Here is a 22,623-nt window from a genome sequence, read left to right on the forward strand (position 1 = left end):
TGGTGGCTTATGCCTGTAATCCCAGCACTTTGGGAGGCCGAGGTGGGTGGATCACAAGGTCAGGAGATAGAGACCAACCTGGCTAACACAGTGAAACCCCATCTCCACTAACAATACAAAAAATTAGCTGGGCGTGGTGGCGGGCGCCTGTAGTCCCAGCTACTCGGGAGGCTGAGGCAGGAGAATGGTGTGAACTCAGGAGGCGGAGGTTGCAGTGAGCTGAGATTGCGCCACTGCACTCCAGCTTGGGTGACAGGGCGAGACTCCGTCTTAAAAAAAAAAAAGAAAAGAAAACAATGGCAAGAAATGATCCTGCAGCAGTTATTCCCGACTGTAAGCCTAAATAGATATACTCTATTTAACTGCTGTGGCAGATGTTATGGGTATAGATTTATTTATATAAATGGCAAATATAACACCATAACTGATTGAGGCATATTTTAAAACTGTATGAAAAAGAAAACCAAGCCAAAGGAAAAAAGACAAAACAACCCTTCAGTTAAGAAATTACCTTGAGTGACTGAGTCACAACAGATAATAATAAGAAGAGAAAATTACAGGAAACCAGGGTAAATCTAAAGGTAAAAAGCCATATTCATATAAACCTAATACTATCTGTGAATGACCAGTAACAAAGATGGTAAGAGCTATGCTTTTGTATTTAAGAATACTATTTTCCAAAGAGTCATATAATTCCCTGAGCACTATACAATTTTCAGAGATTATTTTTAGAGTCTAGCCATCCATGTGATTTTTTCTCTGCCCAGTAGTTCTCAGGTTGTACTAAGTGGTGTCAAAATTGTACTGCAATGCTCTGATACTATACAAATCAACTACTGGTAGATTTTTCCAACTTAAGGGAAAATATCACACCAATAGATGGAATTTTCTCAATTTTAAGCTTAAAAAATAACTTTTCTTAAGCTTTGAACACTAATTACTATTTTATAGCAGAAGCTGGCATAATATGACATGTTTTGTAGTGCTAACCTATGTTTAGTCATTTTATATTTAATACATTAATATTTCATGTCAGACTAATTGAATTTGAAAACTGGTCTTCCTAGTTATGTGACCTTAGAAAAGTTACACAACTTCTCTGTGCTTCATTTTTCTCATTTGTAAAACGAAAATTAATAATACCAAACTCAGAAAGTTGCTATGAGAATAAAATTAGTTAATAAATGGAAAGCAATTAAATAATGCCCTTCACAGAGCACATAATGTTAGCTGCTATTAGAAGTATCCATATTAATATTATTTTATTATTAAAAGGGCATAATGATTTCTAGGGTTTTGTCCCTGAAATAATTCTAAAATTCTGTCACATGCTGGACCAATCATGTATACTCTCCCTGGCTGAAGAGGAGAAAATAAAAACCTCTGCAGTATTAGTTTTCTTTCCACCTTATAAATTACTCGTGGGTTTCCCATATTATATTTATAATGTGTTCTGCTTTGTAGGCTGGAGAAATGAATTAAACTATTCTTCTACACATTCACAGTTTTATATTTTATTATATTATTAAGAGCATAATCTAGTCTTGAAAGTAACATTTTTCTCCCATTTTCCACCCTCAAAATGTTAGGGTTCCATGGTTAATATAAGAGACATTTTGCAGATGCTGTTCAGGATAACTGATGCCCTATCATATAATACTAACATTAAAATTCACACTTTCAGTTGGGCATGGTAGTGCATGCCTGTAGTACCAACTACTCAGGAGGCTGAAGAAGAAGGATCACTTGAGCCCAGGAGTTCAAGCCCAGCCTGGGCAACATAGCAAGATCCCATCTTGAAAGAAAAAAATTTCACACTTTCCTTTAGATTTAATTCCCTAGGATTCAGAAAGATTTTTTTTACAGCTCCTAGGCCTTTTAGTTCTGGTCTATTACTCATTAGCTGACTGACATTGGGTAGGTCATTTAATACCACTACACTAATCCTTTCGTCTGTAAAACATAACATCTGCATCTGTCTTTTCCTAGTCACAGGATCATGATGAAATTTCAAAGCCAGTTTTTAAAAATTCTATGTCCCTTTATAAATGTGAGGGTTTTTTTTGTTTGTTTGTTTATTTGTTTTTGAGACAGAGTCCTGCTCTGTGGCCCAAGCTGGAGTGCAGTGGCACAATCTCGGCTCACTGTAACCTCTGCCTCCCAGGTTCAAGCAATTCTCCTGCCTCAACCTCCCAAGTAGCTGGGATTACAGGTGTGTGCCTCCACACCCGGCTAATTTTTGCATTTTTAGTAGAGGCAGGGTTTCGCCACGTTGGCCAGGCTAGTCTCGAACTCCTGACCTCAAGTAATCCACCCACCTTGGCCTCCCAAAGTGCTGGGAATACAGACATTAGCCACTGCGCCCAGCCCACTTTATTATTTAATAATAATCCAAGTCACCTGAGACAAACTTGTCAAGGCTGCTTATTTAGTAATTATTTACAAGGTTGCCATTCACTTTAAAATATATGTGACTTAGCAAGAAGAAATTATCATATCTAATAACTGCCATAAAATAACAATGAAAGATTCTACCAACCTGGCCATTTGCTTGTAAGCTTCTTCAGCTACTGCAAAGATATGTGGATCCATATCACCCATGTTCTGACCACTGTATGCATTAATAATATCTTCTCCATAAATAGGCAGCTGTTCATAGGGATTTATAGCTACTAGGACTATACCTGAGAATAGGGTGGGGGACAAGAAAGAAAAAGAAGTCAATGATACCCTAATGGGCATATCAAACTTAGTAAAGTGAGACTCACAGTTAACACAATCCTTCATTTCAATTTAGTTAATATTAAACCAATAAATTGTTCAAGGATCAAAATGTATCATAGCCTTTGCCTCTGAACCCATTATACATAGTTCTGCCCAAAACACCATTTAAAAACTGGAATAGGTGGCTTAAAATAATGTGGCAATGTTATAAGAACTTTAAATATCTTCACATATTTAATCCAAAAATTCCACTTTACTTCTACAATTTATCCAAATGAAATAATCAGAAATTCATGCAAAGAGTTTTGTTTTTTTTTCCCACAAAGATGTTTATCATAATGTTATCTGTAACAGTGAAAATGGAAACAAAATATATAGGGCAAGGAGACTAGTTGAATGCATTCTGTTACATCCATATGATAGACTACTAAGCCACTACCACAAATTATGTTTGTTTGTTTAATTTGAGACAGGGTCTCACCCTGTCACCCAAGCTGGAGTGCAGTGTTACTATCTTGGCTCACTACAGCCTAGACCTTCCAGGCTTACGAAATCCTCCCACTTCAGCTTCCCAGGTAGCTGGGACTATGGACACGCAACACCATGCCTGGCTAATTTTTGTATTTTTTTTGTAGAGACAGGATTTTGCCATGTTGCCCAGGCTTGAACTCCTGGGCTCAAGTGATCTGCCCGCCTCAGCCTCCCAAGGTGCTGGGATTACAGGGTAAGCCACAGCACCTGGTCCAAATCATGTTTTTGAAGGATATTAAATGTCATAGGAAAACATAATACAAAACTATATATAGACTGATTCCAATTTTATATCAACTTATGCATATAAAGAGAAAGGATGTAAATCAATATTAATACTGGCTATTTTTCAGTGGTGAGTTACATATAATTGTTTTTCCTTTTTTATACTTTTCTGTATTTCCTAAGAATTTTTCAGTAGGTGTATATTAACTTAACGAAGTCGTCCATTCAATAAATGTTTATTCAGCTCCAACTATGTGTAAAGTCTTTTCTAAATGCTGAATTTATAACAGTAAACAAACAAACAAAAAAGACTAATATTTACCCTCATGGAACTTAAACTCTAGTGGGAAATTCAGACAATTAACAAGATAAGTAAGAAAAAAAAAATATATATATACATAATCACAGATTAAATTGTAGTAAGGAAAAGAAGGCAAAAAATAATGCAGGGAAGAAAGACAGTAAGGAGGGGTTTCTGACTTGATAGGGTGGCCAGACAAGACTTCAATGAGAAGGTAACACATGTGCAAGGAAAAAAAAACGGAAGAAAAATAACAATTGAGAAAAAGAAATTGTTACCAGAAAGGAAAAGTTAGTATCAATGATATAAAGGATGTCAATTATTTTAAGAAGAAAAGGTGGCTGTTCCTGTCTAAAACAGGAGAGTAATGAAGAAATCATGAGCATTGAGTTGGGTATACCACACGAACGAATGGAAATCCAGATTTGAGCTTCAGACGACAGAGTGATTAGTGAAAGAATGGTAAGACGTCAGTGGAGAAAAAATAGCCAGAGGAAAGGGAGAAAATAAAAGATAAGAACAAACTGGGAAAGAGAGAAAAAAGAAGGAAAGCTGGAGAAGGGGGAAAGGAACACAAACACACACACATGCAGAGGCTTTATTTCTTGGAGAGATAAAAAGCACCGTGAGCTGGGTGGCTGGCAGCTAACACTGCAATGAGCAGGAGCCCAGGCAAGCAGGAGTGAGCAAGACGAATCATCACGAGTCAAGTTAGTTTTGCAAGGCTGAATAATTGATCACAAGATAACAATAAATCTCTTGAACCTGCTCCAAAGATAAGTCCTTGGACATCTACTCTTCGTGTAGTAGTTTTTGGAAGAGAAGAAAATAACTGGTGAATTTGGCACTAAATCTGACATATGACTTCTGTAAGGGGAAAAAAATTCCAAAAGATGGGTCCAGTCTTCTTATTTTTAGCAAAATTATGTAAGCTCACAAATGAGTTTATTCAGTATAAATGCAACTTGGTAAATCTTTCTGATAATGCTCAAGTGATTTTGTCTCTTAGAGAAAATCCAACCACAGCCTGCTTTCCCCATGTACAATATTTCCATGGCTATGTCCATTAGAGGAAAGAGTCCACAGTCTACTCGGAAAGCAAAGCATACTTACCACAATATGTATAAATAAGTTTGGAATCAATAAAGCGGACTCTGAGATTATGGAGCACAGCAGGCTCATGAAGATAGCTGAGGGCTGTGAGGTCATTTTCACCAACAAGTATGTCAGGATTTCGTAAGTGAGGCAGCTCCTTGGTGTTTGGATCTAGATGGTATTCCAAATCCTGAAAATGCACAAGGCACAGCGTCTGGATGAATTATGGCAAGGACTGTGAAACAGGCCCATGCATTTTGCTCACTTCCTATTCCTGATTTGCTTCTCAGCTATTAAATGCATTATTTTCCTAGGACCTTCCAATATCACAGAAACTGGTGGAGATGGAAACAATATGAAGTGCGTTTTCATTAGACATACCAACTTGTATTAACAATTTTTGCTAATATACTTTGAAAGCCATAGCCTAGACCTTTTTCACCCACGTACTGAATCAGAAGTTTTAAACTTTTAAATATGTTTCTCTCCTCCAACCCCTTTTACCTATAAAAAAGTGGTGGACAATATAAAAGAGTGGTCGAGAGCTTGGCTCTAGGATCAGATTGACCAGGATTCAAATCCTGATATTAATATTTACTTTTTATGTGGTCTTGAGTTACAGTATTTCACCCAACTCCCTCATTTGTAAAATGGGCTAACAGGGTTGTGGTAAAAAAGTAAATGAGGCAAGTCTGCCATGTGGTTAGTACTTAGGAATCCTTAAACCACGAGATACCCAAAAATCCCCTGAAATTATGTGCAACACTCTGTGTGTATGTGCACATGTGTACTTTTTTTGAGGCAAGACAATTCATAGTTTTCATGAGATTTTTGTTTCGTTTTGCTTTTTGTTTTTTCTGTGCATATGCTTATTCATTCATCAGATTTAGGCCAGACGCAGTGGCTCACACCTGTAATCCCAGTACTTTGGGAAGCCAAGGCGGGTGGATTACCTGAGGTCAGGAGTTCGAGACCAGCCTGGCCAACATGGCAAGACTCCGTCTTTATTAAAAATACAAAAATTGGCCAGGCATGGTGGCTCATGCCTGTAATCCCAACACTTTGGGAGGCCGAGGTGGGTGGATCACCTGAGGTCAGGAGTTCGAGACCAGCCTGGCCAACATGGTAAAACCCCATCTCTACTAAAAACTCAAAAATTATCCAGGCGTGGTGGCGGGCACCTGTAATTCCAAATACTCGGGAGGCTGACGCAGGAGAATCACTTGAACCCTGGAGGCAGAGGTTGCAGTGAGCCAAGATCATGCTACTGAACTCCAGCCTGGGCTACAGAGCGAGACTCCATCTCAAAAAAAACAAAAACATAAACAAAACAAAACAAACGACATTTTAATGGGGTTCCTGGTCCCAAAAGTTAACAAGTACTATTCAGTTAATTTTTAATAGAGATGGGGTCTCACTATGTTGCCCAGGCTGATCTCGAACTCCTGGGCTCAAGGGATCCTCCTGTGTCGGCCTCCTAAATGCTGCGATTACAGGTGTGAGTGACCATTACTAGCCACTATTCACTTTAAAGTCACGGGAATATGGCTTTATGGCACAGCCAACCATGAATATTGTCACTTAACTATATAAAAGGGCAAATAACATAGGACAAGTGAATAGGAATAAAAATTCAATTTAGTTGTAGGGAGGGACAAGGTTTTGTAAAAAGCCAGTTTTGGTAATACTGAAAATATAGACAGAGGTCAAATATTCAAATCATATTTGAATGAATTATGCTAAATGAGAGAAAAATTAACAATTTACCACTCAGCATTTCTTGCTGCCTGCTTATCAGAGAATATCACCCTTGCTGACTGGTCCTTGCACTGGCCCTGCAAATACACAATTGTCTGTTCTGGTGTTAGCCAGAAGACTCCAGAATGGCAGAAGGGCAACCCAGAGCTCTTTCCTCAGTCTTCATTACAGGGTGGGGTTGTTTGTGGCGAATGTGGGGAGAAGCTGAAATTGAAATATTAGAGAAGACACTAATTTGAAAGATAGAGAAGATCTGTAACATCTTCACAGAAATTTCTTTCTTGGAGTTAGGCTTTAAACAGACATAACCTGATCCTCTGGAATCACTGGACATCATTAAATAAATATATTCTTCTACTATTACAAAAGCCATGCTTTCTCTATTTTATTCTAGGATCCTAAGTGACTATAGTTTCTAAAAAGAGAATGATTCTTGAATAGTTCATGAATTTTATAATGTCTATTATTCTTGTTTGACCCCGTCCCTAGTCTTGCTTTTATTAAAGGTACGTATCATTCTATTTCCAGATTTTTAAAAAATACTAAGGATTAATAAAATTAAACACAGACACTGTACTCTGGTTGGCAAATCTGCTTCTCATAGGGGTATGGATTAGCAATTCTGAAATAACTTTGTGTCTATAATGAATAAGTAATATATTATAGATAATGAAAACCAAAAAGAGAAGTTATAGTACACATAATCAAAGGAAGAATAATAGAACGAACCTGGTGGCATTGGACTGGAGAAAAAAGGATCCCTATTAACTCACGGGTTTTATTTTTTTAAAAAAAGGTCAAGGCTGGGTGCGGTGGCTCATGCCTGTAATCCCAGCACTTTGGGAGGCCGAGGTGGGTGGATCACTTGAGGTCGGGAGTTCGAGACCCGCCTGGCCAACATGGTAAAACCCTGTCTCTACTAAAAACACAAAAATTAGCCAGGCATGGTGGCATGCGCCTGTAATCCCAGCTACTCAGGAAGCTGAGGCACAAGAATCGTTTGAACCCGGGAGGTGGAGGTTGCAGTGAGCCGAGATTGCACCACCACACCCCAGCCTGGATGACAGGGTGACAGAGCAAAATTCCGTCTCAAAAAAAAAAAAAAAAAGTCTAGTGCAGTAGCTGATGCCTTTAATCCCAGCACTTTGGGAGAATGAGGTAGAAGGACTTCTTGAGCCCAGCAGTTCAAGACTAGCCTGGGCAACATAGCAAGACAACCATCTCTAAAAACACATTATATATATAATACATATACACAAACACATACATACATATGTCAACATAGATATACAGTAAGTATAGATGGTTGAGTATACATTAGTATAGTATGCATACATATTAGTATCTATCTATCCATCCATGTATATATTTTTCTAGCTCTCTATGCTAAGAGGGCTGAGAAGCGGTGTCATCTCAATAGCAATGAGCACACCTAGTGCTCAGATCTTGGTTGTCAAATACTATCCTCCAATATAAGGTAACAGGGCTGGGAAAGGGGAAATACAGGGTAAGTATCTTGGGATACCAGGAGAAGTGCTATATCTTAAAAAAAAAAAAAAAAAAAAAAAAAAAAAGCCAGGCACAGTGGCTCATGCCTATAATCCCAGCACTTTAGGAGGCCGAGGTGGGAAGACTGCTTGAGCCCAGGAGTTCGAGACTAGCCTGGGAAACATATTGAGACTCCACCTCTACTAAAAAATTTTAAAAATTAGCCAGACATGGTGGCTCATGCCTGTGGTTCCAGCCACTAGGGAGGCTGAGCCTGGGAGGCATGATCAAGCCACTGCACGCTAGCCTGGGTGACAGAGTGAGACCCTGCCTCAAAAAAAGTAAAAAAGGATAGGGACCTGTCAAAAAAGTCAAAGGACCCAATCTAAGAGAGATCTCAATGACCAAAGCTGGAACAATTTAATTGATAAAATAAATAATGATAGTAATGAAGAATAAAAGAAATACCCATGAGCCCATAATAAATAAATGATTAAAGTAATAAATAAATGGGAGAGGAGAAACAATACTTCCTTCCCTATAGAAGAATTCTAGTTAATAAGTATAGAAGGAAGGAAAGAAATGGAGAATCACCACTAGAACACAAGAATACTTGCTGCAGGCAAGACACAGTAATGAACACTGGGCAAACACTAGCAGACAAAGTTCAAGGAGAAGCAGGATATATGAGTGGCCTCAAAGCATCTGCCCCAACACAATGACATTCATTAATTACAAAGGGAAAACAGTAACTTTACAGTGGATAACATGGCAGACATCACCTTCAGCAACTGGTCATGGCCAGCAATCTGCAAAAATCCAATATAATCACATAGTATAAGCACTCATCTTAGAGCCATCTGTGTTCAAATCTCACTTCAAATTCCAAAAGCCACTTCCTGGCTGTGTGACCCTGAGCAAAACTACTTAATGACTCTGAAGTTTGGCTTTCTTATTTGGAAAATAGTGATTATATCACCTGCCAACCCATAGGGTTGGTGTGAAATTTAACATGAGAAAATCCACTCCAAAGTGCCGACCATTTTGCCTAACAAAGCAGATGACCAATAAATGTTAAATAAGTTAATTCCCTAGTTCGGTATTAAAAGCCCTCCTAATTGGCCTAATTCTTCCCCGCCTTCGTCCCAACTAGTATCTTCCCCTCATTTTTGCTCTCCATGCTGCCACCAATGAGTCTCCTCTAAGACCTGGCACCATGCCTCTTTTTAAAAGCATTACAAGCACTCCCCATAGCACACCAGTTAAATGCAAGAGTTTTAGGATTAGATGTGAATCTAAACCTGATAATCATAATAAATTCACAGGCCAAAATAGAAGCTTTTTAAAGTATCTGCTATTTTCACTAATCTATGCCATTAAAAACGCTATCAGGATAGAAAACTGAGTTTGCCATTTTTACCAATTTAGTAAGTAAAAATTCTAGGTAAGTTCAAAATTTAACTTCCATTGGGAGTTTACTTCACAGTAAATTTACACTTTTGAACTACCTTCACTTTATGCCAATGACAAAAATGAAAGTGAGATCTCACCTTTCCTTCCTCGAGGTGAAGCAGGAGGACTTTATCTCCTGGCTTATAATCTTTGAGCAGCTCTGCTGACTTCCAGACTTCCTCTGGATCAGGTATCCAAACCCTGGCAAACTAGAAGACAAAAAGAAAAAAATTTAAACTGGCAAATCAATTATTTTACAATAATATATAAACATATGATAACTATTTATAATTAAACAATTTATGAAAAAAGAAATCTTGGCCAACATGAAATTCACTTTTTTTTTTTTTGAGACAGAGTTAAGCTCTTGTTGTCCAGGCTAGAGTGCAGTGGCCCGATCTCAGCTCACAGCAACCTCCGCCTCCTGGGTTCAAGCAATTCTCCTGCCTCAGCCTCCTGAGTAGCTGGAATTACAGGCGCCTGTCACCACACTCAGCTAATTTTTTTATTTTTAATAAAGACGGAGTTTCGCCATATTGGCCAAGCTGGTCTCCAAACTCCTGACCTCAGGTAATCCACCCACCTCAGCCTCCCAAAGTGCTGGGATTACAGGTGTGAGCCACCACGTCCAGCTGAAATTTACTTGTTAAATTAGTAAACAAAAAATATTTTAGCCCTCATAGCACCACCACTCCCAAATTATATAAAAAGTGTGTTCTGAAAAAACAGTTATGATCAAAGTTTGACTTTGCTTTACACAGTAAATGCCACCTGAAAGTATAATTTTAGATTAAAATGTACACATAAGATCTATTTTTGAAGCTATGGTGTTGTGCCAGTTTCAACAGCACAGCCATCTTTTTATGGCTGGGTTTACAATTTGGATTTCTTTTTTTTTTTTTTTTTTTTTTTTTTTTTTTGAGATACAGTCTCGCTCTGTTGCCCAGGCTGGATGGAGTGCAGCGGCATGATCTCGGCTCACTGCTACCTCTGCCTCCCGGGTTCAAGTGATTCTCCTGCCTCAGCCTTACGAGTAGCTGGGACTACAGGCATGCGCCACTGTGCCCAGCTAATTTTTGTATTTTTAGTAGAGACGGAGTTTCACCATGTTGGCCAGGCTGGTCTCGAACTCCTGACCTCGTGACCCACCCACCTCAGCCTCCCAAAGTGCTGGGATTACAGGCATGAGCCACCGTGCCTGGCCCACAATCTGGATCTTTTTATTGTGGTTTGCATCCTGTGCTCCGCAAAGCCTTAGTGATTTCTCGGACATCCTTCAGGAGCCATCACAGTAGGGAGAAGACGAGAATAAAAATAACAAATTTTTAAAAATTGAAGAAACACTTTTGTTCAGCATTTTGCCTTCATTATTTTATAAAGATGAGTGGGAAATGGTAAAAATGGCACAGCCAGTCACTAATAAGCTTAGCTCCTGTAGCCTCAACATCATGAAAAAGGCATGGTAATCATCAGGGATTCCTAAAGCAGCAAATATTTTGCCTCAACTAGACACTCCCTGGACATAAGCCAGAAGATTATGTGGTCAATTTTGAAGAAAAAGAACAAAATATACTAACATGCATAAATCTTTCAAATACCACATTGAAGTGTTTTATGTGCTTGGACTCTCTGGGAAGAAATTTCCCTTTAAAACATGCATACACTAAACCTAAATGCCCATTTTCATGAACAAATCACATATGAAAACAGGAATCCTAGATTCAGCCAGCAGGGGAAAGACATGACACAACCAATCATGGCTGGCGTGGGCCAGACTGAACCCGGTCTCTGGCCTGTATCTGTATCCTCATTTCATGTAAATTCACCTCTAGATTTCATTTTTAACAATGATCAGGGTACTAATTTACTTGGAGCTTTGAGAAGGAGCATTTGGATTTGAGTATGTTAAATATGGGGCAACTTCCCAAGGAACTGTGATAATGTAATGACTATTCTAAGTACTGGGCACAAAGTTCTGGAAGCTTGTAACAAGGTCATTCCCAAGTACAAGAGAAATTTATATGACCCAGTGATGAACTTACAGATAGGAGAAAGCGAAAAGAAAGTGGGTGAATGAAAGTACAGGTAGATCTGAGATTCAAGATAATTTAAATTAAGAAAAACATTTCAGCATGCCATGCCACTGTCCTGGATATTATGTTAACCTCTTTTTTTTTTTTTTTTTTTTTTTTTTTTTGAGACGGAGTCTCACTCTGTCACTCTGTCACCCAGGCTGGAGTGCAGTGGCGTGATCTCGGCTCACTGCAACCTCCGCCTCCTGGGTTCAAGCGATTCTCCTGCCTCAGCCTCCCAAGTAGCTGGGACTATAGGCACGTGCCACCACACCCGGCTAATTTTTTTATATTTTTAGTAGAGACAGGGTTTCACCATGTTAGCCAGGATGGTCTCGATCTCCTGACCTCATGATCCACCCGCCTTGGCCTCTCAAGGTGCTGGGATTACAGGCATGAGCCACCGTGCCCAGCCTGTGTTAACCTCTTTACTGACAAATATTTTCAAGCCTTCCTATTGGGAAGCTGCTGTGGTATATTGCCATAGTTTCCAAACTACCAGATTTCATGGCTGGTAAATTTTTTTTTTTTAAAGTTTGGGGACTGATATAAGGTTATTAACTAACTTTTAGTCTTGACAAGTAAGATTATAAAACCATTAATTATTGGCAGCACTTACAGACAAGTAGAGACTAAGGCCCTCACACTCAGCAGAGGCAACATAAATACCAATTTACTATCTAATATCACCATCGTTTTATAAAATAAAGGACATTTTAACAAGAAAACAGTAGGACAAATAGCCATCACAGTTTTTTTGTTTTCTGTTTTTCTGACACAGAGTTTTGCTCTTGTTGCCCAGGCTGGAGTGCAATGGCATGATCTCGGCTCACTGCAGCCTCCGCTTCCGGGGTTCAAGCGATTCTCCTGCCTCAGCCTCCCAAGTAGCTGGGATTACAGGTGCCCGCCACCACACCCGGCTACTTTTTTGTTGTTGTTGTATTTTTAGTAGAGACGGGGTTTTGCCATGTTGGCCAGGCTGGTCTCAAACTCCTAGCCTGAGAGAGTGATCCTCCCACTTTGGCCTCCCAAAGTGCTGGGATTACGGCGTGAGCCACCACACCTGGCCTGGCCATCATAGTTAACATACAAATCCCTTACCGTGGTCTACAAGGGCCTTCATGACCTGTCCTTTCCTTCCCCTGCCAACCTCTAAGCCGGAGCCATGCAGATCTTATTTTAGTTCTTCAGGAACACAGTTTTGTTTGCTCCTGTCTCTAGACCCTGGCTCTTGTTAAGCCCTCTATAACGTACTTCTCCCAGATCTGCTTATGTCCTTCTCACTTACATGATAGCTCAAATGTAAACCTCTTCGGAGAGGCCTTCCCAGATCTTTCTAGCGGAAATCAACCCAAACTACTATTACCATTCTCTATTTTATATTCTTCAGCACTCTTATTCACTATCTGAAATCACTTGCTGTTATGTTCTTGTTTGTTTACTTATTTACTGTCTCTCTTCCTTCATTAGAACATAAGTTCTGTGTCTGTGTTGTTCAACACTGCAGGCAGTACTTAGAACAGTACCTGACACTGAGCTGGTGCTTAGCAAGAACTTATGGAAAGAAGATCAGAATAAAAGGCATCTCTTTAAATTGAATATAAGTAGCATGATTAAAAGCTCGCTCAATTGCTTTAATTTTCTCTTATTATTACCAACACATACAAACTTTTAATCTAAACAGTTTGCAGAGGAAAGAGTATGGAACTAGACTATGGGTTCTAGTCCCAGAGCTACCAGATGGGCCTTGGCCTTTATTTCAGACAACAATAAAATGAGGATGACAACAACAGTCTTCTAGTTTATTGCAAAGGCTTACACACATAGAAACTTCATGAAAAGTATAAACCAATATATAAGTACAGGGTGGGGTTGTTACTGTTTTTCCCATAGGAAGTGATTTCTAATGTCATATATCAAACATGTTACTGAAATTTGTTTTACAACTTTTTTCCCAGGGACACAGTCCATAAACTGAGTAATATCTGTACATATCACTAAAGCCTTACTCATGCAATAAATATTTCTATGTACTGACTGCTCCCACTCTGAAGCTTACTTTACAAAGACAGCATTTTTGTAGTTTTCTCTGGAAGGCATTACTGGTTCCAGAAAAGATATATAAAGAGATTAAGAGTCAGGCTGGGCACGGTGGCTCATGCCTGTAATCCCAGCTCTTTGGGAGGCTGAGGCAGGTGGATCACTTGAGCTCAGGAGTTGGAGACCAGCCTGACCAACATGGTGAAACCCCGCCTCTACTAAAAATACAAAAATTAGCCAGGTATGGTGGTTCGTGCCTGTAATCGCAGCTACTCAGGAGGCTGAGGTGGGAGGATTACTTGAGCCCAGGAGGTGGAGGTTGCAGTGAGCTAAGATCACGTCACTGCACTCCAGCCTGGGCAACAGAGCAAGACTCCATCTCAAAAAAAAAAAAAAAAAAAAAAGAGAGAGAGAGATATTCAGAATCATGAAATGACCTATTACCTTGACTGATGAAAACACAAAAAAGGAAAATGTGTCCAAGTGAGTTTGTAAAAGCATAACTGACCAGTGCCTAAACATGAGGAGACTTTAAATCTAGAAAGTGCCTTCATTCTCTGTGTTAGTAGGGAGCTCCAGCTCAGATTTCCACAAGTATTTTGCAAAAAGTAGATACTTTGCCAAAGACTAGATTTCCAAGGGCTAGATGTTAACAACACTTACAGATAAGCAGTGGGAGGATAAGGCCCTCACATTCACCAAAAGCAAGATATTTAAACACTGAACACCACCCTGATAACCAATTTCCTCTTTATCTTAGCTTTACCTCTGGGGAAAGCATCCAAGGAGAAATAGGTCAGAAACCATTCTATTATTACCATTGCCTTTCTGTGGTTCTTTTCCATCTTAACCAATGAGATCAGTGACTCTGCAGAAACAACTACGCCAGAAGGGGGTCAGTTTGAGGATATATACCTTAGATGCTGAAACAGGGAAATCTCAACCTGTCATGCCACTTACTACTGCTTTCATCACTTCCAACCCTGCCTCCCACTCTTCCCCTAGGCCGCCACGCAAATACACATGGCAGGAATAGAACTAAACTTGTCCAGTCACATCCGGTGAGAAGACTGGGGGAAGGCAGGCAAGAAGACAAGGCCACTGGAATGCATGAGAAACCCAGAAATGGGACACAGTGTGAGTCAGGCAGGAATCAGAAACAAGGATAGACACTGCCCACTTAGTGTGCAGAAGGCCCTCCTGGTGAAAAAGAAGCAGTTAGAAAACGATAACCCTGGCCAAAGTGAATCAAACTGGACACAGCCCTAGCAAGGCAAGGGAAGGCCCCTGTTGAGAGACAGGACTAGCTGGATTTCCTAGGCCGACTAAGAATCCCTAAGCCTAGCTGGGAAGGTGACCGCATCCACCTTTAAACATGGGGCTTGCAACGTAGCTCACACCCGAGCCATCAGAGAGCTCACTAAAATGCTAATTAGGCAAAAACAGGAGGTAAAGAAATAGCTAATCATCTATTGCCTAAGAGCACAGCGGGAGGGACAATGATTGGGATACAAATCCAGGCATTCCAGCTGGCAACAGCTACCCTCTTTAGGTCCCCTCCCTTTGTATGGGAGCTCTGTCTTCACTCTATTAAATCTTGCAACTGCACTTTCTTTTGGTCTGTGTTTGTTACGGCTTGAGTTGAGCTTTCGCTCGCCGTCCACCACTGCTGTTTGCCACCGTCGCAGACCTGTGGCTGACTTCCACCCCTCCGGATCCAGCAGGGTGTCTGCTATACTCCTGATCCAGCTAGGCGCCCACTGTTGCTCCCAATAGGGCTAAAGGCTTGCCATTGTTCCTGCATGGCTAAGTGCCCGGGTTCGTCCTAATCGAGCTGAACACTAGTCAGTCACTGGGTTCCACGGTTCTCTTCCGTGACCCACGGCTTCTAATAGAGCTATAACACTCATTGCATGGCCCAAGATTCCATTCCTTGGAATCTGTGAGGCCAAGAACCCCAGGTCAGAGAACATGAGGCTTGCTACCATCTTGGAAGTGGCCCGCCGCCATTTTGGAAGCGGCCCGCCACCATCTTGGGAGCTCTGGGAGCAAGGACAACCTGGTAACACTGTCATGTAGCTGGATTCTGTCATGATTAGCTAACAAAGGGTTAGGCTCTCTTTCAGTGATCCCCATTTCCTCTTCTCCACTCACACTCATCTAGATCTAGTCCCTCATTATCTTGTGAGAGTCTCTCAAACATCTCACTTATGCTACCTGAAACCTTATTTTAGTTATTTATGAATCTACCTACCTTCCATACCAGACTATATACTCTTTCAAAGCCATCTTTGAATCCCCTTTGAGGTCAGCCAAGTTCCTGGCCCATAGTTTGTGGGCAGCACATATATGTTGATTTTATTTAAGACTGAGATAAGGCAAGGCAAGGAAAAGAGATGAGAAAAATTGGCAACATTCCACAGGCTTAGCTCAGAATTTTCCATGAAGCCATACCAGAGTTTGAGGCCACCAAGCAGGGTTGAGATGGGGCATGAATCAGAGGCTTAAAGAAGAGAGATTCATGAAGTAGTAGGTAAAGAAAAAGTAAATAATGATGTAGAAACTGGTAGGAGAAGGAAAAAGAAGAGCCTGAGATTTGAGGTATTGTGATTAAAGAAAAAACCTAGGGAGGGAGAAATGAGAAAATAAACCTAAACTACATAAAATGTAAACACACATCAAAGATTTGTGACAATTCAAATGAACCACTTGATAAAAAATCAGAATGAGAATAAAATGAAGATGGACTAAATTTTATAATAGCTAAAATCTGAGAAAATAATGCTAGCACAGATTTAACCTGCATAATAGCTTGCAAGGAAAATAAAAGACATCTGTCCTTCCACAATACAATTTAATGAGGCCTGCCTGGCAGCAATGAGGTAATTTTGACAGAGTCTAAAAGAAGAGCACTAGAAAGGCAGGTTCAAGGGACATGCTGGCACTGGAACATGCCAGAGAGGGGCACCAAACAGTGTTGGCTCACCCAGCACTGCCCTTGCACCTTCTTGGGGGTTACACCCAGCCTTGCATGTTTAAAGAGGCACCAGTCATCTTTTTTCTTTTTCTTTTTTTTTTTTTTTGAGATGGAGTCTCGCTCTGTTGCCCAGGCTGGAGTGCAGTGGCGCAGTCTCTGCTCACTGCTGCCTCTGCCTCCCAGGTTCAAGCGATTCTCCTGCCTCAGCCTCCCGAGTAGCCGGGATTACAGGCATGCAACACAACACCTGGCTAATTTTTATATTATTAGTAGAGATGGGGCTTCGCCATGTTGGCCAGGCTGGTCTTGAACCCCTGACCTCAGGTGATCTGCCCACCTCGGCCTCCCAAAGTGCTAGGATTAAAGGCATGAGTCACCGCACCTGGCCCACCAGTCATCTTTCTTTTGGTATCTTACCACGATGACAACACCGAAGAGGCCCTTGATTGATGCAGATGACTCACTGGAAGTTTTACTAACTTGCGTTTTGTCTGTCAAGGAACACTGAGGGTGTGGGCACCAAAAGCAGTTGCTTCTGATGCCCCAGACACTTTGGGAACAAGACTAACAGCACTAACAGAGTAAACTGACCAGCCCTCAAAACCCAAAGAATTTGACCCATATGATCTTCTCTCTTCTCCCCCAACTCCCATATACATTATTTGCTTTATAGCACATGTGCACATCTTTATTAGCTTCTGTATTAAATCATGAGCAGCTTGGCAATTCAGAATCGGCCATGGCTCACTTTCGATAGCCTATTGTGAATGTTTGCAAAAATGAGTGCTTTATGTCACAATTCAAACAAGCATATTATAAAAACTAAGTGCTCCTCTGGGCTTTGAACTAAAGCAGGAAAGAAATCCTGAAACGTCACCAATACCCCCTCCTCTGAAATCTGACATTAATGTGGATGTTCCATATGATTACTAAGTAATTCATATAGCCCTTAGAGCATGTTTTTGGTATAAAAAATTCAGGAACTACTATTCTAAAAGCACATGATGAGCTCCCCAGAAAAAAGGAAACAAAAATTATTAAAGAAACTAGGAAATCTAGAAAATTGCCCCCCTTAGTAATGGTATATTTTGTATTTTTTAAATTTGTTATGAAATATGTCATACAAGAGGATGTGTGTGTCTGGGTGTGTGTGTGTATACGTAAATAATTTGTTGAATGAAAAGAATGATGTAATGAACTTCCATATGCCCACCACTTAGGTTCATAAGTAGAACATTACTTACGCTATTGAAGCCCCTTGATGGAATATATTCTTAAACATTTCATCCCCCTCCCCACCAATTTTCACTTGCCACTTCTATTCTCCAGTCACAGAAAACTATGGGTTTGCTATACCCTGAACAAGCCATGCTGTTTCACACTTGTAAGCCTTTGGCTGTAGCTGTTTCCTCCATCTGAAACACAATCTCTTCCCTCTTCAGCAGCAAGCTCCTATTTATTCCTCAATTCTGTGTTCAAGTGCCACCTCCTCTAAGAGGCTTTTCCTGACTTCTCCTCATTTGGCCCTCCATTCTCAACATCTCTATTACCTTATACAATCTTCTGCTAGAATCCTTATCCCACTAAATGATGACTTTGGGTGCCTATCTCTAAAGACTGTGAGCTCCTTGCAAGGAGAGCTGTATCTTTTTCAACTTTGTCTATTCAGCAGGGACTGCCCGTAATAATTTTTCAAAAAACTTTTGTTATATGAGTGTTCTTAGCTTCCAAGAGGGTGGACAAAAAGAATTATCAGTCTTACCAAACACTCCCAAAATCTTCTGAAAGGCTCTGTAATTTCCAGAAACAGAGAAAGATGCATGATGCATTAGACAGTTATGTAAGAAATATTTGTGTGACAGAAGGAAAAAGAGCTAGGCATGTGGGGAGCAGAGAAGTAATGAGAAATCCTTTTCTCTCCTCCCACCCCCGACAAACCCACAACTCTTCCCTTCATGTTCATGTGTTTAGAGTGGAAGCTACCCCAAACCTCCAAAACAGAGATTCAGTACCCACCCAAACCCTACCACAAATTCCTTCCTCAGAAGGAAAAGAAATGCTGGCGCCACCACCTCCACCAGCCATCTCCTGGAGCAGCAAGGAGGGGGACAGATGGGAAGAAAGGAAAGCCAAAGGGTCTAGATCAGGGCAAGGGGTCACAGTAAAATGGGGGTAAGAGAAAAAAGGGGTGTGGAGTGCTGAACACATGGTGCATTCTGGGTAGAGTCGAGAAGTGAGAGCAGAAGTGTCCTGTACCTCACCGCAGGTCACAGAAATGCTGCCGAGGAGCTGAATGACAACCAACTCTGCTTGACAGGACTCAGCAAAGGCTTATAAGGAACCAGAGCTAACATTTATTGAGCACATTTTGTGTGCCAGTAGAGGCCCAGGTATTTTACATGTATAATTTCATTCAAATAATCACAATAACTAACCCCAGTACTAACCCATTTTAACAGCTATTGAGGCTTAAACCTTAAACATGATAGAGATGAAGTTCCAAGTCTACTCTAGGAGCCATACATTCTTTTTACTCCACTATGCCCACCCATTGTTAAAACAGGTTTTTTTTGTTGTTGTTGTTGTTTTGAGATAGGGTCTTGCTCTGTTGCCCAGGCTGGAGTGCAGTGGCACGATCTCAGCTCACTGCAACCTCCACCTCCCGGGTTCAAGCGATTCTCTTCCCTCAGCCTCCCAAGTAGCTGGGACTACAATACAAGTGCATGCCACCAAGCCTGGCTAATTTTTTGTATTTTTAGTAAAGAAAGGGTTTCACCGTGTTAGCCAGGACGGTCTTGATCTCCTGACCTTGTGATCCGCCTGCCTTGGCCTCCCAAAGTGCTGGGATTACAGGCGTGAGCCACCATGCCTGGCCAAAACAGTAGATTTTATTATGAAGGAATTCCCCTCCTCCACCCCCAAATTGCTCTTGGTATCATAATGAAAATAGCTATTAAACTGGCCCATGTCATCTGGTGAAACTTAAGAATGTCTCATCTAAGACAACATGTCAAAGCCATGCCAATCAGCTTGCCATCCATCCTGCAGTGTTCCAATGAGCTCTGACAAAAGAATGAAGGCTCTACCAAAAATGAGGTTAGTCAATAACAGCAAAAAAACAATCTGAGGATGCTGAAGACTAAAATTTTAATGAATGAGCTCAGGTTCATGAACTTCTATAAATGAACAAAATCATAGGGTTGACTTAAAAGTTTTATTTTTTGCTGACTCTGCAAGTTACCTTGCATATACTATGAAATGTACCTGGTTTAAAAGTAAATCACGCTTCACTTTGGGAGGCTGAGGCGGGTAGATCACGAGGTTAGGAGTTCGAGACCAGTCTGGCCAACATGGAGAAACCCTGTCTCTAATAAAAAAACAAAAATTAGATGGGCGTGGTGGTGGGCGCCTGTAATCCTAGCTATTCAGGAGGCTGAGGCAGAACTGTTTGAACCAGGGAAGCAGAGGTTGCAGTGAGCTGAGATTGCGCCACTGCACTTTAGCCTGGGCAACAGGGCAAGACTCCATCTCAAAAAAAAAAAAAAAGTAAATCACACTTTGGGAGGCCGAGACAGGTGGATTGCCTGAGCTCAGGAGTTCGAGACCAGCCTGGGCAACATGGTGAAACCCTGTCTCTACTAAAATACAAAAAATTAACTGGGAGTGGTGACACGCACCTGCACAGTCCCAGCTACTCGGGGGGCTGAGGCACAAGAATTGCTTGAACCTGAGAGGCGGAGGTTGCAGTGAGCCGAGATTGTGCCACTACACTCCAGCCTGGGCAACAGAGCAAGACTCTGTCTCCAAAAAAAAAAGGAAAATCAAGTTCAAGTCAGCTCCCACCAGAGGTTGAAATTATCATTTTAAATTTAGGAAGAAAACAAGAACTTGCAAATTGATGGATATGCTTTGTCACCATTAAGTAGCAAAAATTAAATATTCTTATTTTTCTAAAATTTTATGTGAGATGACAGAGCTTTGGAATGAGTATTTTTAGACACTGTAGTTATTTAACATTCGTGTAAAGATTATTTTCAGAACTAGATCTCACTTCTTAAGAACAGTGTTAATATGCATATCAAGAAAAATTAGTATTTCCATCTATAATTAGCTGGTGGTATTTTAAACCACAAAATTCTAAATAATTAAAATAATCAAAGGTAAAACAGAATCACCAACAAGGAAAGGAACCATATAGGTTGTATTCATCACAAGGCTTTGATTAGGATAAAGAAAAGTCGTAACTTTACTTAATCTCATAATATGCTTTATAATTATTATTAAAGAAGTTCCTTATTCAACAAAACACTTGAGAGAAGTTAGATAACTTGCCACAAAGTCACTCAGCTAATAAATGGCAGAAGCAGAATTCAAACCTAGAAAGATCTCTGATTTCAAAATGATTAGGTTGTATAAGGAAGAATAAGAAAAACACAATCTCATTGAATCACTTTCTCCTGATTGGGACCAAAGTTGCTCAACTAAGCAAAACAACTCACACTTTCCTATCATTTTCAACACTTGTTCTCAATGTAGAAAAAAGTATTACATGGAAGTCATGTTAAATACGTACAGGCCTCTTTAATATAGGGGTCTTCCTCCCACATAGACTATCTATCACCCTGATAAATGATGTAGTGATGAAAGAAGTCATGGGTAATTTTTTAAATTTTAACTAAAATGTCTTAACATGGTAAGATTTAAGGAATCATGGAATTAAACATCAAACAACACATACATTATATGAGACAATATGGATAAGGTGCCAAAACAGTACCTGGGAAATAATAGGCAGGTGCCGGTATGTATTTCCCTCCCGCTTATAACAGGCAGCTCCCTTTGTGTTGCTCCCCAGCTTTGAGAATCAACACTTCTAGGTCTTTTGCTAACTTGGGAAATGACACAGTTTGGATATTTGTCCCTGCCCAAATCTCATGTTGAAATGTAATCCCCAATGCTGGAGGTGAGGCCTGGTGGGAGGTATTTGAATCATGTGGGCAGATCCCTCATGGCTTGGTACTGTCTTTGTGATAGTGAGTTCTCCTGAGATCTGGGCATTTTAAAATGTGTTGCAACCTCCGCCCACCTTCTCTGTCTCTTGCTCCTGCTTTTTGCTATGTGATGTGTCTGCTCCTGTCTTGCTTTCCACTGTGAAAGCTCCCTGAGGCCTCCCTAGAAGCAGATGCCGCCATGCTTCATGTACAGCCTGCAGAACCGTAAGCCAATTAAACCCCTTTTCTTATAACTTACCCAGTCTCAGGTCTTTCTTTATAGCAATGCAAGAATGAACTAACACAAAAAATTGGTACTGGGAGTGAGGGATTGCCTCACATACAGATAACTGAAAATGTAGAAGCAACTTTGGAACTAGGTAACAGCAGAGGTTGGAAGCATATGGAAGGCTCAGAAGAAGACAGGAAGAAGAAAGAAAGTTTGGAATTCTTAGAGACTGGTTAAGTGGTTGTGACCAAAATGCTGATAGTGATCCAGACAGTGAAGGCCAGGCTGAGAAGGTCTCAGATGGAAATGTGGAACTTATTGGAACTGGAGCAAAGGTCACGTGTGTTATGCCTTAGCAAAGAACTTGATTGCACTGTGGCCCCTGCCCTAGGGGATCTGTGGAACTGAACTTCAGAGTGGTGATTTAAGGTATCTGGCAGAAGAAATTTCAAGGCAGAAAAGCATTCAAGATGTGGCCCGACTGCTTCGAACAGCCTACACTCAGGTACAGGAGCAAAGAAGCAACTTAAAGTTGGAATATATATTTAAGCAGGAAGCAGAGCATAAAAATTTGGAAAATTTGCAGGCTGGCCATGTGGCAGAGATAGCTTTTTCAAGAGAGAAATTCAAGCAGGCCTTGGAGCAGCAACCATTTGCTAGAGAAATTTGCATAACTAAAAGAGAGATAAGTGCTAATAGCCAAGTCAATGGGGAAAAGTCCTTGAAGGCATTTCGGAGAC

At 40.6% G+C, this 22,623-nt stretch overlaps 1 protein-coding gene across 4 annotated transcripts in view; it reads right to left on the minus strand.

Annotated features, from left to right (window-relative positions):
- The window catches only part of MYO5A (myosin VA), a 222,693-nt gene that overhangs the window by 119,773 nt on the left and 80,297 nt on the right, over positions 1-22,623 (minus strand). For all 4 annotated transcript variants that reach the window (XM_024232523.3, XM_054531491.2, XM_024232521.3 and 1 more), the window contains exons 2-4: positions 9,673-9,783; positions 4,895-5,066; positions 2,540-2,684 (exon numbers count right to left, since the gene is read on the minus strand). In XM_024232523.3, coding sequence (XP_024088291.2) covers positions 2,540-2,684; positions 4,895-5,066; positions 9,673-9,783 — 428 coding nt within the window. The remainder of the gene's footprint in view (positions 1-2,539; positions 2,685-4,894; positions 5,067-9,672; positions 9,784-22,623) is intronic.

Source organism: Pongo abelii, chromosome 16 (assembly GCF_028885655.2).
Source record: "Pongo abelii isolate AG06213 chromosome 16, NHGRI_mPonAbe1-v2.0_pri, whole genome shotgun sequence".
Lineage (NCBI taxonomy): Eukaryota > Metazoa > Chordata > Mammalia > Primates > Hominidae > Pongo > Pongo abelii.